At 46.8% G+C, this 26275-nt stretch overlaps 1 protein-coding gene across 2 annotated transcripts; it reads right to left on the reverse strand.

Moving 5' to 3' along the window:
- Positions 1-874: 874 nt before the first annotated feature.
- On the reverse strand, positions 875-23866 carry LOC144672858 (protein S100-B-like). 2 transcript variants are annotated; one of them, XM_078534842.1, is made up of 3 exons: positions 23714-23862; positions 10500-10668; positions 875-1225 (listed from the first exon to the last, which is right to left on the reverse strand). In XM_078534842.1, exons 1-2 carry the CDS (start codon positions 23849-23851, stop codon positions 10522-10524), a joined length of 285 nt encoding a protein of 94 aa, XP_078390968.1. In that variant the 5' UTR covers positions 23852-23862; the 3' UTR covers positions 875-1225; positions 10500-10521. The 2 variants fall into 2 exon arrangements, with proteins under 2 accessions (XP_078390968.1, XP_078390969.1); XM_078534843.1 differs by lacking the exon at positions 875-1225 and having other exon boundaries at positions 10380-10668; positions 23714-23866.
- Between the last annotated feature and the right edge of the window lie 2409 nt (positions 23867-26275).

Genomic DNA, 26275 nt, shown 5'->3' on the forward strand with positions numbered 1-26275 from the left:
TCCCCGTGATTAGCTGTGTGTGTTTTTGTGCTTAGTAGCCCAGTCATGACAAGACTGTTGAAATAACAGTGAGTTGGTGTGAGCAGCTGAATGCTAATTTATGTTGGGGCTTTTTGGGTCGATAAAGTAACTGGAGAAAGAGCTGCTTGTCAGATAACACATATTTTTGAACCACATGTTTGCTGAATTAAGTGCTTAATCTAGGGAAATGTTTACTGTTTGTCTTTCAGGCCTTTTTTTTTGGCAGTTAGTCCCATGACTGAAACATGTAAACCCTTAATAGATTATGGATATTGATAATGATTCTTGACTATGTGTATATGTTACAAAAGCTGTAAGCATGGGCACACTATCGATTGTCTCACTTCATGAGGTGGCTCATCAAACGGCCCACAGGCCCCTGCGATGACCAGGCCTCTGACCCCAGCATAAGGCCCCCGAGCACCCTCCCAATCCTAGGCCTCAGCCTCTCTCTCAGCACAACCAAGCGCTGGCTTTCCCACTGGGATCAACAGCCCATGCGATCAATGCTCAGGAACATTTCCATGTTCTAACAGCTGCCTGCAATGGCCATGTGCTCTCAGCTGAGGCAAGGGACGTTTTACTATGTTCGAGGTATGGTATAAATGTAATTTGTTTGTTGGGAGAAGCAGCTTAAGTCCAGGGTCCAGGAAAGGGGAGACAGCCAGGGACCCCGCCCTCGACTATTCAGTGGCCACAGCTGGGAAGCGTGTGTGGGTAAGAATTACCAGACTGGGGCACTGAAAAATGAGCCATCTGACACTTTGAACTGGAGGTCAACCAGAACCCAAACTCAGCAGGAATGAGCATCTTAGAAGAGAGCTGGACTTAAAACAGCCAGGCAAAACTGTGTGCAGTTGTCCAATGCGACTAATTTTATTTATGGATCCATTACAAGCGCGTTTAACCATTCACTGATCCAGCCTTTCATCTACACTAAGAGGCATCGTTAATCCTTTATTTGGTTAAACAAAATCTAGGCATTCCGCAGCCCTTGTCATCCTGGATTGAGTGACATCGCTTTCAGAATTAGTGCTGCTCCATCAGTCTGTGCGGTTGAAACCCCATGCGTTAGGCAGGATAATGGGCTTCTTCACTATTAAACGGAGGCGAAGGTTAGTTTGCAAGCGGCATGCCCGTCTGGAGCTGCTTATTACTTCTGCAGTGTCGGCAGTGCCCTGCTATGCCTTTAGCTTCCAGTTACCTGTGAAAGAAAAGTAGGTAAATAAACTCAAATAATTTTAAACACCAAAATGAAACAAGATCTCCCTTGGGACTTTTTTTTTTCCCCCCTCTTGGAGGATGTTTTGCTGGGAACTTAAGGATTCTGCTGCTCTACAGTTGAAATGAGTGAGTTTACCGTAGACATGCAGATAGCCACTTTGGCCCGCTGGTTCTTCTGCAGCCTTTCTCTGTTTAAAGAAATGAAGTCCAAGACCCCCAAGGCTGACCATCTCCGCCCCTTTACTTGCTTCAACAATTGCAGGATTCTCGAGGGACACCACACTGATGGCGGCTGCTGGGGACTGAGGCACCAACCAACTTGGCCAGATGGAGTTCTCAAGCTCGAGAGGTTTAAGTCGACCGCCTTTTAACGTGGAGATAAAGGTGCTACCAACTGAGGCAACCCCGTTGCCCTGGGTCTCTACATTCTGCACAATATCCCCCCATTCCTGCCCTCGGTGAAATATCTATCCGACCTTACACCATACATTCCAGGCCATTTGACCTGTTAACTTCCTTCGCATGACATTTATCCTCAGGTGCCCAGAGCGATTGTATTCCACCACCTCCTACCCTTTTAACTCTGAATCCAGCTGTTCACAGTTTTTTTTCCATCCAAAGGTTTTAAATGACTCAGTGTTAATCTGGGACTTCACTGCTCTGTTGGGAGGAAGTATCCTTTCTGAACCTTGCAAGAATCTTGTCCATTTAATACTCAGGTCCTGGGGCTTGTTACTCACGGTCCCTGCTCAATAAACTGCTGGTGCCTACAGTATCGATTCTGCCTGATCTTTTAAAAATGGACTTTGTCTCTCCCCATGAACCTTTCTTCCCATGAAATCGTGGCTAATTTACTTCACAGTTCACTTTATTCTTATCCATGCGGAAATTAGTCTCGGGCGCATTGCTCGTTTGTTAATGCTTTGGGTTGTGAAATGTGACCATTCCGATGTCACGTCTGGCTTGTGTAGTCATGCGGCTCTGACATGAGGCAAAGTCACCCTGGGCAGACCTTTCAATAGAGACCCTCAGAGACAGACACTGGTGAAGAATTGCTGTCCCGCATACATGAAACGGCTGAAACAACAATCATAAGAAAGCTACCTTATCACAAAGGTCTAACTTTAATTAAATATGCATCAAAGACGATTCCAACGCATTAAAATAATCAGTCAGTGATTCCCGCCTGAGTGCACATCTTCATCCATAAATCAAACTCCCGTTAAAGGTTCTTCGAGGGAAGGGCACAAACGAGACCAGGGAGCGATTCGTCGTTCATCTGAGGGGTTGTAGTCAAGTCTTTTCTTTCCAAGTGTGAGGTTCATCTCCTCAGCTTCTCCAACATGTGCAGCGCCCTTTTGAGCAGTAAGGTGTCCAGACCAAAGATCTGTGCAACTTTAGAATGACTTTTGCCAAAAGTCTTTGAGGCACATCTTACTGTTGCCCACTTCTACCAAGGTCTTATTCTCTGTTTCTCTCTCTCTTTCTCTCTCTCAGTGTTTCGTCTGTTAGTTGTTACTTCCCAAGACTGCCCCGTGTCCTGCCTTCTCATTCCAGGCTGGTCCTCTTTGGGTTTTCCCTCCAGTTCTGTGTTGGCACTTGACCACTGCTCCGCTCTGCTTGCATTACAGGACCTCCATTTCCATATTTAAAGGGGACGCTCATCTGAAACAGGCTGACGCTATGGGCAGCCGGCACACAGCCTCACTTACAATGAAACCCTGCCACTTCACCGCTGTGAGCTGACTGGCCAGGCCACACACTCACATTTTGAGGCTGTCACTGTCAAAGACATGTAGAATCAACACCAAGGAACTTACGTCAAGAATCCAATAGCAAAATTCAACCTGGACCATAATTGTAAGGGAGTGATTAAGTTAGGTTACGTTACTGTACCACAATGTGAAGGCTATTTTCCTTTCGCCTATAGTGCACTGTAGCTCTGGCCGGTAAAATATTTTTGCCGTAACTGTTTAGCTCTGGGTTTTGCTCATTAAGCACAGTAAATAAGCTTCAAGAGTGCTTTGCTGCACAAATCACAGCCAGAACACTACAGCAAAATGGCCGTCAATGGAAATATCTAGGCAGGCTAGGGATTGGTGCCCTCAGCTTGAGTACACATCAAACCCTAGGTACTTGGTGATGGGGTCGATCTGATGTGATCTTGTGATTCGGGAGGGAGTTTGCATCTTTTTGGTTGGTTGCAGGTCCTTTCTCAGCTCTGAGCCATTTTCTTTTTGGGTTGAAGAGTTTGAGAAACCGTATTGAAAGCAAATTGACTAAAATTACTGCGGATTGCTCACTCGACAAGCTCACTTTCACTGCCAGCTGTCTGGCTCATCCAGTTACTGAATAAATTGTTTACAGTGCTAGGTGACGCAGTATCGGCGAGTACATGGCTGGCTACACTACACGCCTGTGTTAATGAACTCTCCTGGCTTCTCAGGCCTGATTGATTTTGTTGAGAGGGTGTTGGCTACTGAACGGTATGTCTTCAAGAAGTCTCCATCATCTTCTGTAGGTTAACTGTAAGTCTTTATTAACTACTAGAACTATTTATGTATGTACGGTAAAGGGTACAGGCTAGGAGCTGTCTCCATGCTTGGGTCTAGACACATGTCTGCTCAACACCACACTGACCCTGGGTCTGGGTCATGTGCCGCCTTATTTCACAGTGTGGATCATACTATACTTAGTCCAACACATTAACCCTATATGTGCCAGACCCTTATGCTATAGGTTTCAAGCCTGGGTTACAATGAATAAGTAGTATAAAGGGTTAACAGATGGAATATGCTAGTCTATGCCAGATGGTGATGTACCACTGACACTAGTATGTCATGCCTTAGATTCTTGAGCGGTCAGAATCATGTCTAAGAGCAACATGCCTTCTCTGTAACCTGTTTAGACGTAGTACTAATAAACAAGTGTTAAGCAGGTACCAGAGTATGTCTACAGCCTGTCTAGGAACCAAGTACCACACCTAGAGCCCAAAACAGACGGACCAATCTCAAAACATGGTGGCAGCAGCGGAGACATCGATGTATAAAAAACACATATAGAGGGAACTGCAGAGTGAAGAAACCTTTGAAAGCAGTTCGAAGAAATTTTGGCAGAAGAACAAGGCACACTGGAGAGAGGTAACACTGACTGTACCTACTGGGCAGTTCCTACCCTTGCCAATCCAGAACTGGAGGGAAAACCCAAAGAGGGCCAGCCTGGAATAAGAAGACAAGACACGGAGTACTCTTGGGAAGTAACAACCAACAGACAAAACGCTAATGAAAAATAATAAATGGAGCAACCTGCAACAATAAAGGATCAAACCAAGCGAGAGAGACAAATAACGACATAAGTAGAAGATGACCTTCTCCTAAGGGGTCAGTCCACCGTGGATTTTGGCTCCATTATTTAAGCCTTTGATACCTTTTTTAATCCACCGTGTGACCCCATTATCGAGCAGGCGGTTCAGTACACAGAGACCCGAACTGCGAATGCCAAACTGGGCTATAATTTGTGGTGACTCAGAGGCTTCACGTGACTCTGCAGATTGGGTAGCCCCTCAGGCAATAGCCCCGCCCATACAAAAACCCTCCAAACAAACTGAAAGGGCGGCAAACTCGATGCCGCCAGCCGTTTTGAGATGCTTGCGTTGTGGTGTCAAAACTCATGTTTGAAACACCAAGACTGCCCAGCACTCTGAACGCCCCCAGTGCAGCAAGACTGGGCATTTCAAACACTTCTGCAAATCCAGCCTTTTTGACCATCACAGACCAGTGAGTGTTTATGAAGCGCATTCCTTCCAAGAAATGGAAGGTCCAGAGGATGATGACCCTACAGAATTCCAAGGGGAAGTAGATAGCCTTAATCCAGACTACTGGTCAGTTACAGTCCAAGCTTAAGGCTTCAATACTTCTTTTAACATTGACACTGGAGTGGCTGTTAACATATTAGCGATGACTAGCTTCAGCCAATGATCCTTTATCCATCAGTTTTCAAGTTAAAATCCAGGCAGCATGGACCTTCCAATCAAAGACCGGGTTGTTGCTCCTCTTAGCTACAAGGGGTGATATCGTTCATTCTCTCTACATCCTTCACAATCAACGTACATCCTTATTGACTGGCCATGTTGTCATACTTCTAGGAATCTTAAAACCAGATGATGTTCATCATTTGAATGACTCAGTCTTTCATGCAACAATCTTCAACCTTTTTTATTAGGAGCAGTGGAAATTCAGACTTCAGAAGCTGAGGAAGTTTATACGCTCGGCAGTAAGTTCCTTATTTCACAGAGACACCATCCACTAGACCAGGGGGCATAGATTTAAGGTAAGGGGCAGGAGGTTTAGAGGGGATGTGAGGAAGAATTTTTTCACCCAGAGGGTGGTGGGAATCTGGAACTCACTGTCTGAAAGGGTGGTAGAGGCAGAAACCCTCATAACATTTAAGAAGTATTTGGATGTGCACTTGCGATGCCATGGCATACAAGGCTATGGGCCTAGTGCTGGAAAATGGGATTAGAATAGCTAGGTACTTGTTTGACTGGCGCAGACTCGATGGGCCAAAGGGCCTTTTTCTGTGCTGTAAACCTCTATGACTCCAGACCCCAGGTGGAGTTTGGTGTATGAATCTCTCAGTTCTTCAAGACGCAAGGCCAGAGATAATGGATACAGCAGGCACTGCAGCAGACGGTGACCATACCCATGAAGACCTGCTGGACCTGAATCTGGTCTTCCTAGAAAGCGGTGAGGAAGAATCCCTTGCAGCACTGAGTGAACTCTTGGAGATTGAGGGCCTAGAGGATGATTCATCCTTTCCCGTTGATGCATGTACCTTATAATGGTTCTGTTGTGTCTTTAGAAGAATCAGTTGTGCTTTGTAGCTGAGCAGCATCCAGGCCTTAGTTCCACTGAATTTACCGATGCGTTGCCCACTTTACCTTCTGTTGTTCATGAAGAGTCGTCCACAGAGAGAATGTTTTTGCCAGAGTCCATAGAGGATCACACTGCTAAAGAGCTGGGACCTCCCCAGGATGAACATCAGTGGGCACCCATTCTTCGGTCCCAGCTGAAAGTTTACTTCCCTCCAGCGCTGACGGTCAGCACAGAGGCTGTGGCAGAACCCTCAGCACTTCTGAAGCTGCTGAACCCTGTACAGCAATCCTGCCCCTGAGTAGACTGTCTACAGGAAATCCCTCTCATTACGGACGATGAGGGCTGTTTTGTCCCCATCTCCTCCTCAACAATTCTTCCCATTGCCCAGAGTGCAGCAGCCTCATACAGAGAGAAATGTGACTCTCTTCCCACTGCCCCCAGGCAGCCCTCCCAGAAAATCATTGGGAAGTCATCTCTTCTCCTTTTCCTGAACAGCCTTACAGGAATTTGGTTGTTTTTTATTTCCCCCCCAAGTTCACCGAAATCTCAGATCTTCAATGCCTCCGATACAGCAGTCGAGGATACAGCTGTGACCAGCCCTTCCTGGAGTTGAAGACTGTTCCTCTTCCGAAGCTTCTCCCCAGAGTCCTCCAAGAGAGCAGCACGTCCCCCTGAGTGTCCTGAGCGCTTCCCTTCTAGTCCCAGAGGGTCCAAAGTTCAATTCTCTTCAGCGTTCTCTTTTAGGTCAGTCCTTCATTGCAAAGTCTTTGTTGTTCTTGCTGTTCGGTCATCCTGAAAGCTACACTCTGCTGTCAGTTTTGCTGGGAAGCAATGATGATAAAGTGTTATCTTGTTCTGCTAATGATGACGATGCCTTACCAGATGCGGATGAAAAACCCTCATGTCTGCAAAACGTCTTCACTAAGGGCTGAGAATGCTGAAGGAGATTGAATCCCCTGGAACTGTGACTTGGGGAGGGGAAGAGCTGGAGTTGGCTAGAATCTGCAGTTGTAAAAAAGGGACTTGCAGAAATTCAATGTAGTTTCATGTTGTTGTTAAAAAGTAGGATAGCATACTCAGGGGGGAGGTGTAGTATAAAGGGTTAACAGTGGGATATACTCATGTATGACAGAGTTGATCCTGTACCACCGACACTAGTCGGTCACGTGTTAGGCTCTTGACAGAGATTGGAATCGTGCCCAGGAACCACATGCCTACTCTGTAACCTGTTTGGATGTAGTACTAATAAACAAGTGTTAAGCAAATACCAGAGCATGTCTACAGTCTGTCTAAGAACCAAGTCCCACACCTAAGGGAGAATTTTTAGCTCGGTGGGTGACCATCCTGACATCATCACGCACACGCGCGATATTTCGGTCAGCGGGCGTGTGCCGGAGTTGGCAGCGCGCCCACCGACAATTAAAAGGCCTATTAAGGCCATTAAAAATTTAATTGAGAGAAATTTTTCAATGCCTGTCCAACCTTATGGTTGGCGGGAGGGCGAAAAGGCCAAACGGCCTTTGCACTTTTTAGGAAACCTCATCCACAGGCGGGATGAGGGTTCCAACAGCAAATAAAAATAAAATCAAAATTCTAAAATGTGCTTAAAACCATGTCCCTGCTCATGTGACAGAGTCACATGAGGAGACATGTTTTATAACCTATTTTTATAATCTTTATTTTTTTTTATTTTGAGAAATGTCCACCTCCCTGAGGCAGCTCTGTGCCTCTGGGAGATTTTCCTGTACAAACCCGCACCCATGCGTGAAGTTTGCACTCACCCTCCTCCTCCCCTACCCAGACAGGGCTCAGCACCGCAGCTCGCGTTTCAGTCTGGGCGGGCCTTAATCGGCCCACCAGCCTGAAATCGCGGTCCGGCCCCCATCGCGGCCGGCTTCCCGACAGTCCCATCGAGCCCGTCCGACAAGGGAAATATCCTCCCCTCTAGAGTCTAAGACAAGAAGGACCCAAACACATAACCATAAGAACAAGTCCCTGTGAGAGAGAGCATGGATAAACCGATCACTGAGTTCGTCACAGCAGGTTCATGTTCTGCTGTTGGCTGCCACACTTATCCTTCCTTTCCCAGAGGTGTAAGCTTACTGTAGATACAGGAAACCGGAAATAAAAACAGAAAACGCTGGGAAAAACTCAGCAGGTCCGGCAGCATCTGTGGAGAGAGAAACAGGGTTAACGTTTCAGGTCGGTGACCCTTTCATCAGAACTGTTTCACCTCTGGGATCCAGGTATGAATATTCTGCAGGAGGTTGGGATTAAACAGTCTCCTCTCTCTCTTTGCCAGCTGTGCGAGGCCTAAATACAGAGTTCAAGGTTGTCTACATGGCTCCAGGCCCACAATCGGGCCTAAATTGGCACCAGCTTGGCAGCATGTTAAACTGACCAAGTCAGTGATGCAGCAGAGAGCTGACTGAACAATCTCGCCCAGAGCTCAGTGCCTTTGTCTGCCATTTTAAATCATTCCCCAATTATTTCCAACTCCCTTCACTATAAAAAAAACAACCAGAAATGCATTAGAGGAGAGACTGGCAAACGTTAAAAACCAAATCTTGAACAATAGGATCTGTGCGTTGCTATGGAAGCGGAATGTTATGTATTTGGTATCATAAATTCCAGGCGCCCCACAACCATTCAGAAGGGGTTTCGATTACTGAGGAGTCGCTGATTTTCATTGAACATTGAAGCCATTCCGCTTAAGTCTTTATTTTAATTTTCAACCCTTGCGAACAAGTAGAGACAATAAGCAGACAGATGTAGACTAATGGTTGTATTATATAACTACCCGTCTTTTGGTTAATATTGTGTATGGGGTAGAAGACACAAATGCTGAGAACTGAAAACTTTGCTCATCATATTGTGAGGCGTTCAGGTGAGGTCATTCTTGCCTCTGCATTCAAATGGCAGTCAAAGGCTTCAGTGTCTAATCTAGGCTGATATATCCCTGTGCAGTATTGAAGAACTGTTTCAATGCTGAATGCAACATCATAATTCAGTGGTGATGCTCAGGTGCACGGTAAGAATGTGTGATACTATTTGAAGAGGAACAGAGAGTTGTACTGGCCAGCATTACACTTCCAGTCAACGCTAACAGGACCAGATGAGTTAAATTGGTCATTCAGATCATTAATGTTTTGTATAACTTTGGCAAGCACAAGGTAACTGGTGGTCTTACAGATGATAATAATTCCAATTTATGCAAAGTATTTTGAGATGGTTCTGAGATTTGAGAAGGCACTGTATAACTTCAAGTTTGTCCTCATCCAATGTCCTGAAACACTTATGGATCTGATACAGCACAAGGTTAGATACCAAATCAAGCTCCATATACTCAACAAGCAGCCCAGCCTCACTTAGACCAGGGACTAGATGTAGAATAAAGCTTCCTTTGGACTACTCCAGCTACAGCTATCAATCAGAAAAGCAAATGGCATGTTGGCCTTTTATTGCAAAGGAATTGGAGTACAGAAATGAAGAGGCCTTGATACAATTGTACAGGGCTTCGGTTAGACCACATCTGGAGTACTGTGTGCGGTTTTAGTCTCCACATTTAAGGAAGGATACACTTGCATTGGAGGCGGTTCAGCGAAGATTCACTAAATTGGTCCCTGGGATGAGAATTGTCCAATGATGAGAGGCTGAGCAAATTCTCTGGAGTTTGGACGAATGAGAGGTGATCTCGCTGAAACGTACAAGATTATGAAGTTGCTTGACAGGGTCGATAGTGAGATGTCGCTTCCCCTGGCTGAGGGATCTAAAACATGGGGGCACAGCCTCAGGATGAGGGGCCGATCATTTCAAACTGAGCTGAGTCAGAGATTTCTTCACACAGAGGGTCGTGAATCTTTGGGATTCTCTACCTGAGAGGATGTGTCATCAGTGAGTACATTTAAGGCTGGGATAGGCAGGTATGGGGAATGGGTGGACAATTTGAATTGAAGCCAAGATTAGCCCTGACCATATTGAATAATGGATCAGGTCGATGGGGTCATATAGTCTACTCCTCCTCCAACTCCCTATGGTTCTTGTGTCACATACAGCATGTGTTAGAAGCAACAGGAAGACCCCTCAATGCTGTCCCAACTCTGTTCCTTAAACCCACATCCGAAATCCATCCCCAACTACAGCAGTATGTACCTTAATAAAAGTGCTGCTTTTCAAACTGAGCTGAAAACAAATGTCATTGGCTGGCTCATTGGATACCTGAACTTTTCTGGACCTGTGATCAGACTGAGGGTTGATGTATTTGGGAGGTGATGCTCACGAATGACTCTTCTTGGCAACTCTATGTCTAAATTAATCAGATTAACTCCGGCTTCTCCCGAGCCACTAAAAGTGGAAGAGATGAAGGGACTGATAGCTTACGTTGAACCGCTGTATGACCTGCTTACTCGTCTTCCTGGACAAAGAACTCGTGACAAGCCGCAGTTGCCATGGCAATGAAGGCGACAAACTCCTGAAAATCACACTCTGCGTCTCCGTCGGTGTCCAGGCTTTCCATCAGCTTGTCGAGGGTTTCTTGGTCTTTGATGTCCTGAAGGGATTTTATGGTGAAAAACAAAGCACAAACGTCAAGACGCAAGGCAGACGGATATAACACAGATCACCCTGCACACACTTACCTTACGCGCTAAAGTCCAGCAGCTCAGCGTTTGGGGAGAGGTGGGCGCCTAGTGGTAATGTCACCGGACTTGTAATCCAGGGGCCCAGGCTAATGCTCTGGGGGTAAAAGCAAAAAAAAAAACTGCGGATGCTGGAAATCCAAAACCAAAACCAAAATAAAAATACCTGGAAAAACTCAGCAGGTCTGGCAGCATCTGCGGCGAGAGGGATACAGTTGACGTTTCGAGTCCGTATGACTCTTCAATGCTGGCCTTGCCACATTCCAAGGAAGGATAAATTAAACTTGAGCAACAGACCTGTAATAATTAATGACTCCGACGTGACATTTATTTCTCCGATTCTATTCATGACGCATAAGCAGCTTTTTTTTTTAAAAAAAAAATTCACTCGCAAAAATATTCCTTGGCTTTTAATGTAAAAGTTTCAAAATTTGCCATTTTGCTTTGAGCCAGTTGCTTGAAAGAAGAGTCAAGCTAATCAATTCAAACGCAAACATCCTGTAGACTTGGCGAGAAGGCACTCTGACCCGCTTTGGGGAAATTGTTGTCTGAAGATGCACAGAGAGTTGCTCAGACCAAAAAAAATTGCCCAGACAATGAGAAAGGAAGAACATAAAGTACAATTCATTGCGACCATTTGTTATTTCCTGCTTACGCGAGATCGTCTTAAAAATCTACAGTAAAAATCTGCCATATGTCCCCACTGCTGGCTAATTATTCTTCCATTGTTTAATAAGTTGGGTTGACAATTAAAACCTCGGCCATGGTTCAGTGAAGTGTTTATTCTGCTATCTGCCAAACTCAGGGACGATTATGTCGAGGCATGTGATTAAAATCAGCAAGCAGAGTTGAGTGTAGGATGTAATTTATTTAATCCCTGGGCAGCTACAAATTTATTTAGCCATTTGAAAGCACTTTCCTTGGTATCGGAACAGAGGTTCATCTACTGGAGTGGTCAGCATCATTGACCGATTGAAATACCTAAAGTGAATGACACAAAGATTGGCCGGGTGGTTAACAGTGAGGTTGAGTGTCTTGGGTTACAGGAAGATATAGGCGGGATGGTCAAATGGGCAGATAAGTGGCAGATGGAATTTAACCCTGAAAAGTGTGAGCTGATACACTCTGGAAGGAGTAATTTGACAAGGAAGTATTCAATGAATGGCATGACACTAGGAAGTTCTGAGGAACAGAGGGACCTTGGCGTGTGTGCCCATAGATCTCTGAAGGCGGAGGGGCATGTTAGTGGGGTGGTGAAACAGGCATATAGGACACTTGCCTTTATCAATCGAGCGATAGATTACAAAAGTAGGGAGGTCATGTTGGAGTTGTATAGAACCTTGGTGAGACCACAGCTGGAGTACTGTGTGCAGTTCTGGTCGCCACATTACAGGAAGGATGTGATTGCACTGGAGGGGGTGCAGAGGAGATTCACCAGGATGTTGCCTGGGATGAAACATTTAAGTTATGAAGAGAGGTTGGATAGACTTGGGTTGTTTTCGTTGGAGCAGAGAAGACTGAGGGGCGACCTGATCAAGGTGTACAAGACTATGAGGGGCATGGACAGGGTGGATAGGGAGCAGCTGTTCCCCTTAGTTGAAAGGTCAGTCACAAGGGGACGTAACCTCAAGGTGAGGGGCAGGAGGTTTAGGGGGGGATGTGTTGGAAAACTTTTTTTACACAGAGGGTGGTGATGGTCTGGAATACACTGCCTGGGAGGGTGGTGGAGGCGGGTTGCCTCACATCCTTTAAAAAGTACCTGGATGACCACTTTGCACGTCATAACATTCAAGGCTATGGGCCAAGTGCTGGCAAATGGGATTAGGCAGGTAGGTCAGGTGTTTCTCACGTGTCTGTGCAGACTCGATGGGCCGAAGGGCCTGTTCTGCACTCTGTGATTCTGGTGCTTCCTCCTGAACTATGTTTTCTTGGCAGTGGTGATTTACTATTGCCTTCCACTCTCAGGGGAAGGTTTAGAAGGCAGGTCCCAAGTCTATCTCAGGCAGAACAGGAATCAAAACCCATACTGTTGAAATAGTCCCCAAAAACACAATCATTGCACTTAAAGGCTGGTCTGAGTACATTAGAGGCTTGTAACACAACTGAGTGGGTTTAAATGGCATTGTAGGTTTCATGGGAAGTTTGTGATCACTACCTGAACCCTTGGGCCATTATGGCCCTTAACTCACTCCAATGCATATTGCACAGTACTTCCAGATACTGAGCCAGAAGGGGTCAGATTCCACCTCTGACCCCTGTTGTTTTGTCACCAGTGGGACAACAATTTAAGGACTATCACTGGCATCATAGAGTCATAACTACAATGAAGGAGGCCATTTGGCCCATTGAGTCCATACCAGCTTCCCATGGAGTACTCCAGTCAGTTCCATTCCTGACTCTATCCCCTTACTCCTGCAAGTTTATTTCCCTCAGCCTCCCATTCAATTCCTTTTGAAATCATTGGTCATCTCTGCTTCCACCACCCTCGTGGGTAGTGAGATCCAGGGCAGTGTAACATGCTACATAAAAAAAGTTCTTCCCCAATTCCCCCCCAACACCCTGCAACTCATTCCCAAAACCTTAAATTTGTGTCCCCACCCCTGTCTTTGTACCATCAGCCAAAGGGAACTGTTTTTCTTTGTCTACCTTATCCAAACCTGTCACAATCTTGTACACCTCTATCAGATCTCCCCTCAAGATCCTTTCACTCCAAGGGGAACAACCCCAGCTTCTCCAACCTCACCTTGTAGCTAAAACCCCCTCATCCCTGGAACCATTCTGGTAAATCTCCCCTGCACCCTCAGAAGGACCTTCCCATCCTTTCTAAAGTGTGGTGACCAGAACTGGGCACAATATTCTAGTTCTGGCCTAACCAGAAGCAGCCCATGTCCAAATGCAGCAAGACCTGGACAATATCCAGGCTTGGGCTGACAAGTGGCAAGTAACATTCGCGCCACACAAGTGTCAGGGAACAACTATCTCGAATGAGAGAGAGTCTAACCATCGCCCCTTGATGTTCAATGGCATTACCACCACTGAATCCCCCACTATCAACACCCTGGTGGGTTACCATTGACCAGAAACTGAACTGGACTAGCCATATAAATACTGTGGCTACAAGAGCAGGTCAGAGCCTGGGAATCCTGTGGTGAGTAACTCACCTCCTGACTCCCCAAAGCCTGTCCACCATCTACAAGGCACAAGTCAGGAGTGTGATGGAATACTCTCCACTTGCCTGGATGAGTGTAGCTCCAACAACACTCAAGATGCTTGACACCATTCAGGACAAAGCAGCCGCTTGATTGGCACCACATCCACAAACATTCACTCCCTCCACCACCGACGCACAGTAGCAGCAGTGTGTACCATCTACAAGATGCACTGCAGGAATTCACCAAGGCTCCTTCGACAGCACCTTCCAAACCCACGACCACTACAATCTAGAAGGACAAGAGCAGCAGACACATGGGAACACCACCACCTGGAAGTTCACCTCCAAGTCACTCATCATCCTGACTTGGAAATATATTGCCGTTCCTTCACTGTCACTGAGTCAAAATCCTCCCTCCCTAACAGCACTGTGTGTGTACCTACACCACAGGGACTGCAGCGGTTCAAGAAGGCAGCTCACCACCACCTTCTCAAGGGCAATTAGGGATGAGCAATAAATGCTGGCCTAGCTAGCGAAGCCCACACCCCATTAATGAATAAATAAAAAGAGCTTTATAAAGGCTCAACATAACCTCCCTGATTTTTTTTTACTCAACACCTCTATTTATGAAGCCCAAGTTTCCATGTGCTTTGATAACTATTCATAATTTCTGGGCTATGAAATGGGGAAACAAATCAACCAGGGTTCTCATCCCCGATCCCTATCCAATGACTGTTGCTGTGTGGGTGTTACATGCTGATAGAATGGGGTTTGGAATCCTGAAGGTATAATGGGGCAAAGCTCATGGCCAACATGTCACACATGGAAAGTAGGCAATTGGGCATGGTTTGAGAGGATTGGCTATTGAGGTGTAGCTCTTGGCGTAGAACCTCAGAGAAGAGGGGATTAAAAACATATACGTAGACAGAATAATGGACACTTGAAGGACAGAATGCCCTCATTTTATTCCCAGTCATCTGTTTTTTTCTGATATAATTAGTGGGTAGCTGATTGCATGGACCATGACAAGCCAGAGCATAAGTCAAGTGTGATAGGGTAAAAGATGCTCCAAGTAACTATGACACTTACAGGAAGTGTCAATACTTTTAACAAATTCTAGATACATTTTCAATTTAGAAGTGGGTTCACTTTCAGTTGCTGGTGGCCCTATTGAAGGCTGCTTAGTTCAGTTGGCTAGATGGCTAATGTGGGGTTCAGTTCAGAGTGTGGTTCCTGTTCCTGGCTGAGGCAGGCTTGGGCCCTGTCCCTGAGAGTGGAAGGCAATTGGCAAACTACCACTAACCAAAACTACCAAAAGAAATGGCTCAGGATGAAGCATCAGCTTCAGGTAGTGAGCTAAGGGCCTGCCTTTGGGTAGAGCACACATGGGCTGGAATGACAAGACTTAGCTGGCAGTGCTAATGTCCATGATCCCAATGATAATAATTAATGGTGGGGGGCAATGGGTACGGGCTGGGGTCAGGTCTGTCGACCCGAGAAAGAGCTGGGAGGTAGCCACAAGGGCTGCTGGGTGCTGAGGGGGCCTGTTTGAAAGGCCTGCCTCAGTGCAGGGTGACGTGGTCCTAGTTAAAATAAAAACACAAAGGTCCCTCACACCCCCTCACCCTCCAAACAATTCCCATGCCCCATCCATGCCACCTCATGACCGCTATGCCAAGCTCTGCCCTCCTACCAATGCCCTATAACCCCTCATGCGCCTTATGCCAAGCCCTGACCTTCCACCCACTCCCCAGGGCCCCTCATGCCCCTCATGACAAATTATGGCACTTCAATGCTCATTGACCCATTGTACATTGTATGGAACCAATGAAACCTACAGTGTAAAAAAAATTTAAGTAATTTATTCATAACTTTCTACTGTGTTGAAAATAGTCATTTCACTACAAGTCAATAAAAGTAGTCAATCATCCATATACCTTAAAGTATTAATAACAAAAACCAGAAACCCTTGAAACCACTTATCCTTGTGAATAAACATTGTGAAATTGACAGCAGAGATCAGACAGCTTGATCTGTCAATCAAATAATGTTTCCCTGTAGGGCAGGTGTTTCAACAAGCTTAATGGTTGTCTGAGCCCTCAACTAAGCCTCATTATGTATGCTATTTTAACATGGCAGAAAGTTATGAATTACTTTTTTAAAGCTTTTTTTAAAACACATTCTACTGTCACTATAGGGTTCATCAGTTCTATACAGTGTGTAGTGGGTCAATGGGCATGTGAGTACCAAGTCTTGCCATGGGGGCATGAGAGGCCATGGGGTTTGGGTGGAAGTGCAGAGCTTGGCATAGGGGCATGAGGAGGACATTCTGAATTTGTCTCTTAAAAGATCCCCTCATGCAGACCAGGGTCTACGACTCCTCTGAAGGGCCATGACTCCATGAAAATTGCAGAGGAGTAGGACATGTCTATATTCACAATGGAGCCGGCCAGGTCTGGAGTGATAGATATGGGTTTTTGACAGGAACAAGCCCTGACCCCTTAAAGGCACTCCTGAGAATCAGACAGTCCAGGGCTCAGTGAAAATCCCAGTCGTTGACTTTGATCACTACCAGAAACTCCATTCTCTAGCCGCTCCTCCCTCTTCCTGGCCATTGTCGGGGGCTGAACCACTCTGCTCACCGCCATGGTTTTGCATTTGATCGAGATGAGATGCCAATCATATATGTACTCCATCACCAAGACCACCTATTTCCATCTCGCTAACATTGACCACCTCTGCTATGGCCTCAGCTCATCTGCTGCTGAAACCCTCACCTATGCCTTTCTTACCTCTAGACTCGACTATTCCAATGCTCTCCAGGCTGGTCTCCCACCATTCACCCTCCTTAAACTTGAGACTATCGAAACTCTGCTGCCTGTACCCCAACTTGCACCAAGTCTCATTCACCTATCAACCCAACTCCTGCTGATCTACGTTGTCTCCTAGTTATGCAATGCCTCAATTTTAAAATTTCATTCTTGTTTTCCAAGCCCTCCAAGGGCTCACCTATCTGTATCCCTGTCATCTCCTCCAACCCCCCAACCCCTTAAGATATCAGAGCTCCTCTGATCTTTCGAACATCCCTGATTTTAATCGCTCCACCATTGATGACCATGCCTCCAACTACTTTGACCCTAAGCTCTGGAATTCCCTCCCTACACCTCTTACCCCCTCTCCCCTTCACTTTCCCCCTTTAAGACTCTCCTTAAAACCTACCTCTCTGACCAAGCTTTTTGTCACCTGATCTAATATCTCCTCACACGGGCTCAGTGCCATATTTTGATAATACACCTGTGAAGCATCTTGGGATGTGTCATTATTTTAAAGAAGTTACGTAAATACAAGTCGATGTTGTTGTTCATATATTTATAAACAGATTTTTTCGAAATCACATGCTGTGTCAATGGCTCCCTGAGCTTATTTAATGAGTAGCTAAGATATGATGACTAGGAAGGTTCAATGTTCAATTCCTAACTTGTGCTTATTTAGCTGATAGTTACGGAGACTGCTAACAGAGTTCATTCCTGTCGAGTTATGGTGGTGAAATTCAACTAGCTGTGCTATTCTTCATTGTTATTTCAGTGATAACTGCTCAATCTACATAAATGTGAACTCTGGACCCTATTATTACCCGTACACTGCCTTGTGGTTGACTGAGCTGCTCACGCTCATTAACCTTTGTCAGGGGGCTAAGACCCCGCTCTATATTTTTATGATATATATCAGCATGGCTAAGTTATAAAATCTTAAAAATACTGGGCATGACTCAAACAAAAGGAATGTTCTAGCATTCTGAGAAGCTGACACCTCATTATCCCCAAAGAGGGGCTGATGGCCCCTGTGACTGCAAAGATCAAACCCAAGGGAATTGTACAAATGTCTAAGGCCCAGACAATGGAGGCTATCAGCCTGTCACCCTGAAACCTCTGTTGAAATTATTAGTGGTTGGAACATTACCAATCTCAAGAATCCAGACTAAAGAGTATGCATCCTCAGTCCAAGCCACAGTGGAATGGTGGGAGTCACCTGATCCACCTCCGTCAAGCTGCTGGAACCTGTAATATTGCCTTGTGGAGCTGCAGATCTCAGACTGCCATTTTCCATCAACCAAGTAACAACTCAGAACAAGGGCTTGGTCCAGATGAATGCCTGGCCCCCATCTACACTGCTTCTACTGGGGCCCCTGAAGTCCTATACCAGCACCTATTCATCTCTAAGTGCCTATCTCATCGTGGGAGTCAACTCCACTGGAAAAGTTAATTATCCAGCATCAATCTTCAACCTGCCGACTCTGAATGAATACACCATTGGACTTTGAATGTGGGCTCTGGACTCACGTGGAACGATTATTCTTATCTTCTCTGTGGTCTTTGCCTTGTAGCCCATTCTTTCCCTTATCCCTCTTCTATTGTATAAAGGTGCCAGGGGCTACATATCAACAACCCCCCCCACCGCCCCACGCCCACCCCCTGCATTTTCAGTGTGTGTAAAATAAGCGAACCCTCTGATTTTACCCTATCTCGAGTTTGCTGCGGGGCTATTAATAGAGAACTGGATCACTCCCAAACTGAGGGGTTGGGGAAAATACAACACCACTTATGAAGGGGAAAGTTGAAATCAGAAAACACCTTTCTGCTTATGGGCGGGTGGCGAGAGGAGAAATCAGGGCTGCTTAAACTTAATCCCCCTCCTGTCTGTAACACCCTATACACAAATGGCCAGCTTAGACAGGGTCCTACACAAGGACCAGTGTCTGTTAGACTGGATGGCCGCTGGAACTCAACTGCATCAGCAGGAAGGAAGGGAGGGGTAAAAACAGCAAAACAAAGCAGTGTTATCCATTCTGAGGAAAGGGCGTCGACCTGAAACGTTGGGCAGAATTTTACAGCCCGGTTTTGGCGGGGGACGGGGCAGTAAAATGCGGCGGGCCGTTATAAACCCCATTGACAACAGCGGGAACGTAAAATCCCGCTGTCGTAAAATTCTGCCCGTTAACTCTGTTCTTCTGTCCACACACGCTGCCTGACCTGCTGGGTATGCCCGGCATTTTCTGTTTTTATTCCAGTGTTTCAACTTTCCTTCATTTAATTCACGGTGTGTGGGCTCCGCTGGCTGGGCCAGCATTTATTGCCCCATCCCTAATTGCCCCTTGAGAAGGTGGTGGTGAGCTGCCTTCTTGAGCCGCTGCAGTCCCTGTGGTGTAGGTGCACCCACAGTGCTGTTAGGGAGGGAGTTCCAGGATTTTGACCCAGTGACAGTGAAGGAACGGCCGATATATTTCCAAGTCAGGAACAGTCATCTCTGGTGTGACTATGAGATTTGCAGGTTCTACATCAATGTTGACATCTGGCTTGAAGGTGCAACTGAATACAACCGACAAGCTACAAACTACCCCCAGAACCATGCTCACAGGTCAGGGACTCCTCTGGCTGCTCTGAGGCAGGCAATATCTTAAGCGCATTGCCGCAAGTGTTTTCCCTTGCTGCATCCCGGACAAGATTCTAAATGCTTTCTATTGGAACATGTTTCCGATTTTTGGTGGAAACAGTGAACAGAGAACATTTCGCAGTCAGTCACATGCACAATGGCAACCAGAGAGATTCTTAGTCTCCCTTTGTTACTCGATCCTGGGATGGGCACCAAGTTTTCATTAATTAACCAAAGGTCATTGAGACAAACGAGAAGAGTTGGGGTGGGGGGTGGGGGGGAGCGATCCAAGTCACTGAGGAAATATTTTTTATTCGGCTCGCATACAGTGGTGAGCCTTCTCTGGCTGCTTTTCTCAGACAATGACTTCTTGTGTTAATCTTTTATCCTCTCTCCCACTCTGCAGCCATCATAACCTGTTGCAGAGCATTGTTACTGGTCACTGTTAAAGGCTGTACATTCTCCTGATAACCCTGTGTAAGCTTTGGCGGAGGACAAATGGGGCAAATTAAGCCATTCCTCTGGGAGTTTCGCTGAACTTCTCCAAGTTATGACAGATGATGGGGTAAGTGCCTGTGCAAACTGCTCCCTCTTAGTTTTGCCCTCCCACTCACTGCATTCCAACTCTCCAAAGGCTGCAGTTACATATGTACCAGTACAGATAATTGCTCCACTAGTACTCGCTGGATCTGTGCTTACAGCCAGAGAGCAAATGTTATAACCTACTTGTCTTGCTGCTTGGCTTGGCGCAATGGGGAAGTACAGCAGTGAGAGCTCAGTGCACTCTTGATGCTTTTCATTCTGTTATTAAAGGGAGTTATGATCCCCATACCTGAGCGCTAACCTGTAAAATCCAGCTCAACATCTGGCGTAGCTGCAGTTGCAAAAGCCTCCACTCTGCCGTTCTAAGCTCGAGGAGTCAGGGAGTGTCAGCACTTAGGTACTATCCCTCATTTTTATTGGGTATGGTAGCATGCTGGACTGGTAATCCAAAGACCTGACCTTGAATCCCACCATAGCAACTGGGAAATGTAATTCATCAATTAGCATAGAAACATAGAAAATAGGAGCAGGAGTAGGTCATTCAGCCCCTTGAGCCTGCTCCTCTCATTCTTTTAAACCCCAGTGAATACAGACCTAGTCGGCCCAATCTCTCCTCATACGACAATCCTGCCATCCCAGGAGTCAGTCTGGTGAACCTTCACTGCACTCCCTCTATGGCAAATATATCCTTTCTTAGGTAAAGGGACCTAAACTGCACACAATACCCCAGGTGTAGTCTCACCAAGGCCCTGTACAGCTGCAGTAAGACATCCTTGCTCCTGTACTCAAGTCCTCTCACAATGAAGGCCAACATACCATTGGCCTTCCTAACTGCTTGCTGCACCTGCATGCTTGCTTTCAGTGGCTGGTGTACAAGGGCACTCAGGTCCCTTTGTACATCAACATTTCCCAATCTATCACCATTTAAATAATACTCCGTCATTCTGTTTTTCGGACTGAAGTGGATAACTTCACACTTCTCCACGTTATACTGCATCTGCCATGTATGTGCCCACGCACTCAATCTGTCTAAATCACCTTGAAGGCTCTTAACGTCCTCCTTGCCACTCACACTCCCACCAAGTTTTGTGTCATCAGCAAACTTGGAAATATTACATTTGATTTTCAGTCCCATTAATTTCTCCAGCATTATTGTTTTAGTAATACTAATTTCCTTCAATTCCTTCTTCTCACTAGACCCTTGGTTCCCGAGCATTTCTGGGAAGTTATTTGTGTCTTCCTCTATCAAGACAGAACTAAAGTAGTTGTTTAATTGCCCTGCCATTTCCTTGTTTTCTATTATAAATTCCCCCATTTCAGACTGTAATGGGGACCTACATTAGTCTTCACTAATCTTTTCCTTTTTACTTACTTTGGTTTGCCCAGTCTATATGTACATTAAAGTCACCCATGATTACTGTAATACCCTTGTTACATGCACCTCTAATTGCTTGTTTAATGCCATCCCCTACCTTATCCCTACTGTTTGGAGACCTATAGACACCTCCCACTAATGTTTCCCTCCCTTTGTTGCTTCTTAGCTCCACCCAGACTGATTCTACATCTAGATTTTCTGAACCAATATCCTCCCTCACTATTGCACTGATTCCATCCTTAACTTACCATGCCACTCCACCTCCTTTTCCTTTTTGCCTCTCCACCCTAAATACCAAATACCCTTGGATATTCAGTTCCCAGCCTTGGTCACCCTGCAGCCATACTCACAATCATCTCATACTCATTTACATCTATTTGCACTGTTAATTCATCTATATTATTGTGAATGCTCCATACATTCAGATACAGTGTCTTTAGATTTGTGTTCTTAGCATTTTTACACATTGTTTTGTACTGTGGCCCTATTTGCTGTTAGCCCTTGTTTCCTCTGCCTTCCACTTTTGCTTTCTACTTTTCAGTCCTTCATTCCTATTCTATCTTTGTTTCTCTCTCTTGTGTCTCCCCGCTCAGCTTCCCATCCCCCTGCCAGTCTAGTTTAAACCCTCCCCCACAGTACTAGTGAATACCCCTGTGAGGATATTGGTCCTGGTCCTGCTGGGGTGCAACCTGTCCAGCTTGTACAGGTCCCATCTTCCTCAGAATCAGTCCCAATGCCTCAGGAATCTAAATCCCTCCCTCCTACACCATCTCTCCGGACACGCATTCAATTGGTCTATTCTCCTATCCCTGATCTCACTAGCACTTGGCACTGGGAGTAATCCTGAAGTTACTACCTTTGAGGTCCTGCTTTTTAATTTATTTCCTAGCTCCCTATATTCCCCTTTCAGAACCTCATCCCTCTTTTTACCTATGTCGCTGGTACCAATATGGACCATGACCACTGGCTGTTCACCCTCCCCCTTCAGAATGTCCTGCAGCCGCTCAGTGACATCCTTGACCCTGGCACCAGGGAGGTAACATACCACCTTGGAGTCACATCTGCGGCCACAGAAATGTCTATCTGTTCCCCTTACGATAGAGTTCTCTAACACTATTGATCTCCCACTCTTTTTTTTGCCCACCTCTGTGCCACTGAGCCACTCATGGTGCCATGGACTTGGCTCTTGCTGCATTCCACTGAGAAACCATCTCCCCAGCAGTATCCAAAGCAGAAAATCTGTTAGAGAGGGAGATGGACCCAGGGTACTCCTGCACTACCTGCCTAGTGCTTTTACTCTGTCTGGGGGTCACCCATTCCCTTTCTGCCTGTGCACTCTTTATCTGTGGTGTGGCTACCTCACTGTATGTGCTATCCACGAAGATCTCATTCTTGCAGATGCTCCACAGTGACTCCAGCCACATCTCCAGCTCTGAAACACGGATTGCGAGTAGCTGCAGCTGGAGACACTTCCTGCACACGTGGTCGCCCTGGAAACTGGAAGTGTCCCTGACTTCCCACGAAACACACGTGGAGCATTCCACTTGGCCAAGCTGCCCTGCCAAGACCTACACTTAAATTACTCCCTTTACTTTTACTTCCTCTAGTTTAGAGAATTGAATCTGGAATAAAAAGCTAGTATCAGTAATGATGACCATACAACTATTGGATTGTTGTTTAAAAAAAAAGCTCTGGTTCACTGATCCCCTTTAGGGAAGGAAATCTTCCATCCTTACCCGGTCTGGTCTACATGTGACTCCAGGCCCACAGCGATGTGGTTGACTCCTAGCTGCCCTCTAAAATGGCCGCGCAAGGCACTCAGTTGTATTCAAGAAGGTGGCTCACCACCAGCTTCTCAAGGGCAATTAGGGACGGGCAGTAAATGACGGCCTGGCCAGTGACCACCACGTTCTATGAACGAATGAATACATTTTGCTTAGGGGAAAGTTAGGAATTTAGACCAGACATTCCTACACGGGGTGGGGGGGGTGGTGGAGAAGAGAGAGGAAATGAATCGGAGGTGGGGGGTCATTTTCTGGGCCATCCTTGTGATCTTCCTGGCCGCATTGGAGGATGCTGCCCTCTTGGTTCTGGGTACCATTAGGCTCTGGACAATAACCAATAACAAAGAACCTCCTTGTTCAATGCTTTTCATGGCACCTAATTATGCTTAAACACCAAATCGGCGCATCCCTCTTTGTGCGGTGGGGATGGGAGGGGGTGGTGAGGGTGGGGGTGGGTGCAGTGGTATGATCAGTCCAGCTCATAGTGTGAGGTCGATAAATAATGTGTCCACATGAAGGCTGCTTGTTGTGTGAAAAAAAAAGATTCCCCACAACCCGAGTCCTGACACCCGCTATTTGAGGTGTCTCTGCTAAGATCGGGAGCACTGCCCTTAGAGCCCGCAGAAAGGGCCATTTCCTCTCTGTGGCTGAGAGATGAACCTGGCTATACTCACGCCAATGAAGTTGGAGAGCTCGTTGTTAATGAGCTCCTTCAGTTCCACCTTCTTCAATTTCAGCTTATCTCCCTCTCGTCCACTATATTTGTGAAAAGTTTCAATAATTGTGACCATCGCATTCTCCAGGTCAGACATTCTGTCGGTAAGACCCTGCAAGGGAGCGAAAAGAGGGGAAAGGGTTAGATCGCAGTCCGGAAATGCCTTGATTTTAAAATTCCCATCCTTGTTTTCAAACCCCCTCCATGTGCTCACTCCCCCCTCCCTATCTCTGTGATCTCCTCCAGCTCCCAGATACCTGCGCTCCTCCAGTCCTGGCCTCTTGACCATCCCCGATTTTAATAGTTCCGCCATTGGTGCTCGTGCCTTCAGCTCCCTGAACCCTAAGCCTTGGAATTCCCTCCCTAAATCTCTCTGCCTCTCAACCCCTCCCTCCTCCTTTAAGATGCTCCTTAAAGCCGACCTCTTTGACCAAGCTTTTAGCCAGTTAAATACCTCTTCACGTGGCTCAGTGTCAAATTTTGCTCGATAATAGTCCTGTGAAACACTGCATTAAAGGCTCTATATAAATGCAAGTTGTTGTTGTAGTGCCACATGACAGTGTCCGCTTAGAGACAATCCGATATGTTGGAAAATCATCAGGAAAAACGCCTCTGTGGTTTGTCTGCTGAGGGCTGAATTCTCTTTTCCCGAAATCATACCTCGCGTGTGATTAAATCCAATTGCTTCAAATGCCTTTAATGTGTAAAATTGGCACATCGGAGAGCCATTCTGCACAGGGGGCTCAGGTAGGAGTGTCAACTTGTGCGGGCCTCCCGCGACAACAGGAGGGTTGGCAACAACTGGTCTCACCATCCCTGCGCTCGGGGTGGGGTGGGGGTGGGGGGGGCGGGAAGGGAAAATCAGCCTGGGTTCCCGCCCCGATCTCTCTCTCTCTATCCAGTTACCTGCTGAGAAGCTCCTGTCTGCAGCACTCAGGTCACTGAGGTCAGCTGTGGTTGGGCCTGTTTAAGATAGTCGGCAGCATTAACCAAAAACACAAACATTTTAGGGGCCGTTTTGTGACCCTGCTTGAGGGAAAGCAGCCACGCCTCCCCCGCCAAGGAATTCGACGATCGGGACACAATTATCTGAAAGGGCAGCAGCTGGAAGGGCTGCCAGATGTTTTGGCAGAGGTTCCCTTACCTGTAATAAGGTCATAAGGCCTGGGTAATAAGGGCAGGTAGCCCCAAAGAGATGGAGAAAGAAAGACTTGCATTTACATCTCAAAGTATTTTACAGTCAGTGAAGTACTTTACGTGTAGTCACTGTTACAATGTAGGAACTGTGGCAACCAATTTGCGCACAGCAAGCTCCCACAACGAGGAATGTATTAATGACCAGACGATCTGTTTTTTGTTAAGTCCTTTGAGGGGTAAATATTGATCGGGACACCGGTGAGAATTCCCCTGCTCCTCATCAAAATAGCGCCAAGGGATATTTTACATCCGCTTGAGCAGGCAGACGGAGCCTCAGTTTCACACCCCATCCAAAAGATGGCTCCTCCAACAGTGCAGCACTCCCTCAGCGCTGGCACTGACGTGTCGGCGTAGGGTTTTGTGCTCAAGCCCTGGGGCGTTGGGCTTGAATATTGAGCCTTGTGGCTCCGAGGTTAGGCGCTATCAACTGGGCCAAAGCTGACACTGCAGGTTGTGGACATCGAGGAGGGAGATGGCAGAGGCGCTGGGTGGGATCTGCTTCTCGCATCCCGGGTCTCGATGGCTGGACCTGAAAGTCCGCGGCGCTTGCGATCAGAAGCAGCGCGGAGATCAGGTGGCGGCCAGCCAATCAGATATGCGAGAGGTGAGGGCCCTGGCCAATCACGAGGTGGGGACAGGCAGGAAGTTGCCAGCCCTGTCATTACCTCATGGGTCGAAGGTCGGGGCGCCATGTTTAAATGGCACCCGGATAAGCGTTGCCTTCCAGCAGCATCACTCTGGCTGCTTGTGAGGAGTTTGTAATCTCTGGATCCGCTGATGTTTAACACAACAACAGGTCGTGAGGAGTTCAAGAGATCTTGCAGGGGCCTCATTTTGGCTGGAATCTGGAAGCAATGAGTGTGTCACAGGCCTGCCTGAGGCATGAGTCCATCGCCTTGCCCTGCCTTCCTTGGCACTCAACCCACACCACCACCCCCCAGTCATCCTTAACCAACCATTATTCACCCCGTCGCCATCGGTCAGCTCCCTGACACACTGGAACTGCACCCCCCCCCCCCGCCCATTACACTTGAACTGCCATGCGTCATCCTCCACCCTCCCTCTATCATCCTTGACCTGCCGCCTCTTAGCCTCGACTCTCAGATCCTCACGTTGACCTTCCCTTTTTAACCCTTGACCTCCCCACTATCATGCTTGACCTACCACCTGTCGACATTGACCTTCCCTGTGTAGCCCAGCCTTCTCCCTCCCATCTCCCAAGCTTCCGTAGGGGTGCAACCTCCCTCCCTCCCTCCGTCAGTCAGCCATGCCCCTTGTCCCTCTCACCCAACCTCAACCATCAATGCCGCCTCTTCCCGGGTTC

The sequence above is a fragment of the Cetorhinus maximus genome, unplaced genomic scaffold (assembly GCF_964194155.1).
Source record: "Cetorhinus maximus unplaced genomic scaffold, sCetMax3.hap1.1 HAP1_SCAFFOLD_123, whole genome shotgun sequence".
NCBI classification, from domain to species: Eukaryota; Metazoa; Chordata; class Chondrichthyes; order Lamniformes; family Cetorhinidae; genus Cetorhinus; species Cetorhinus maximus.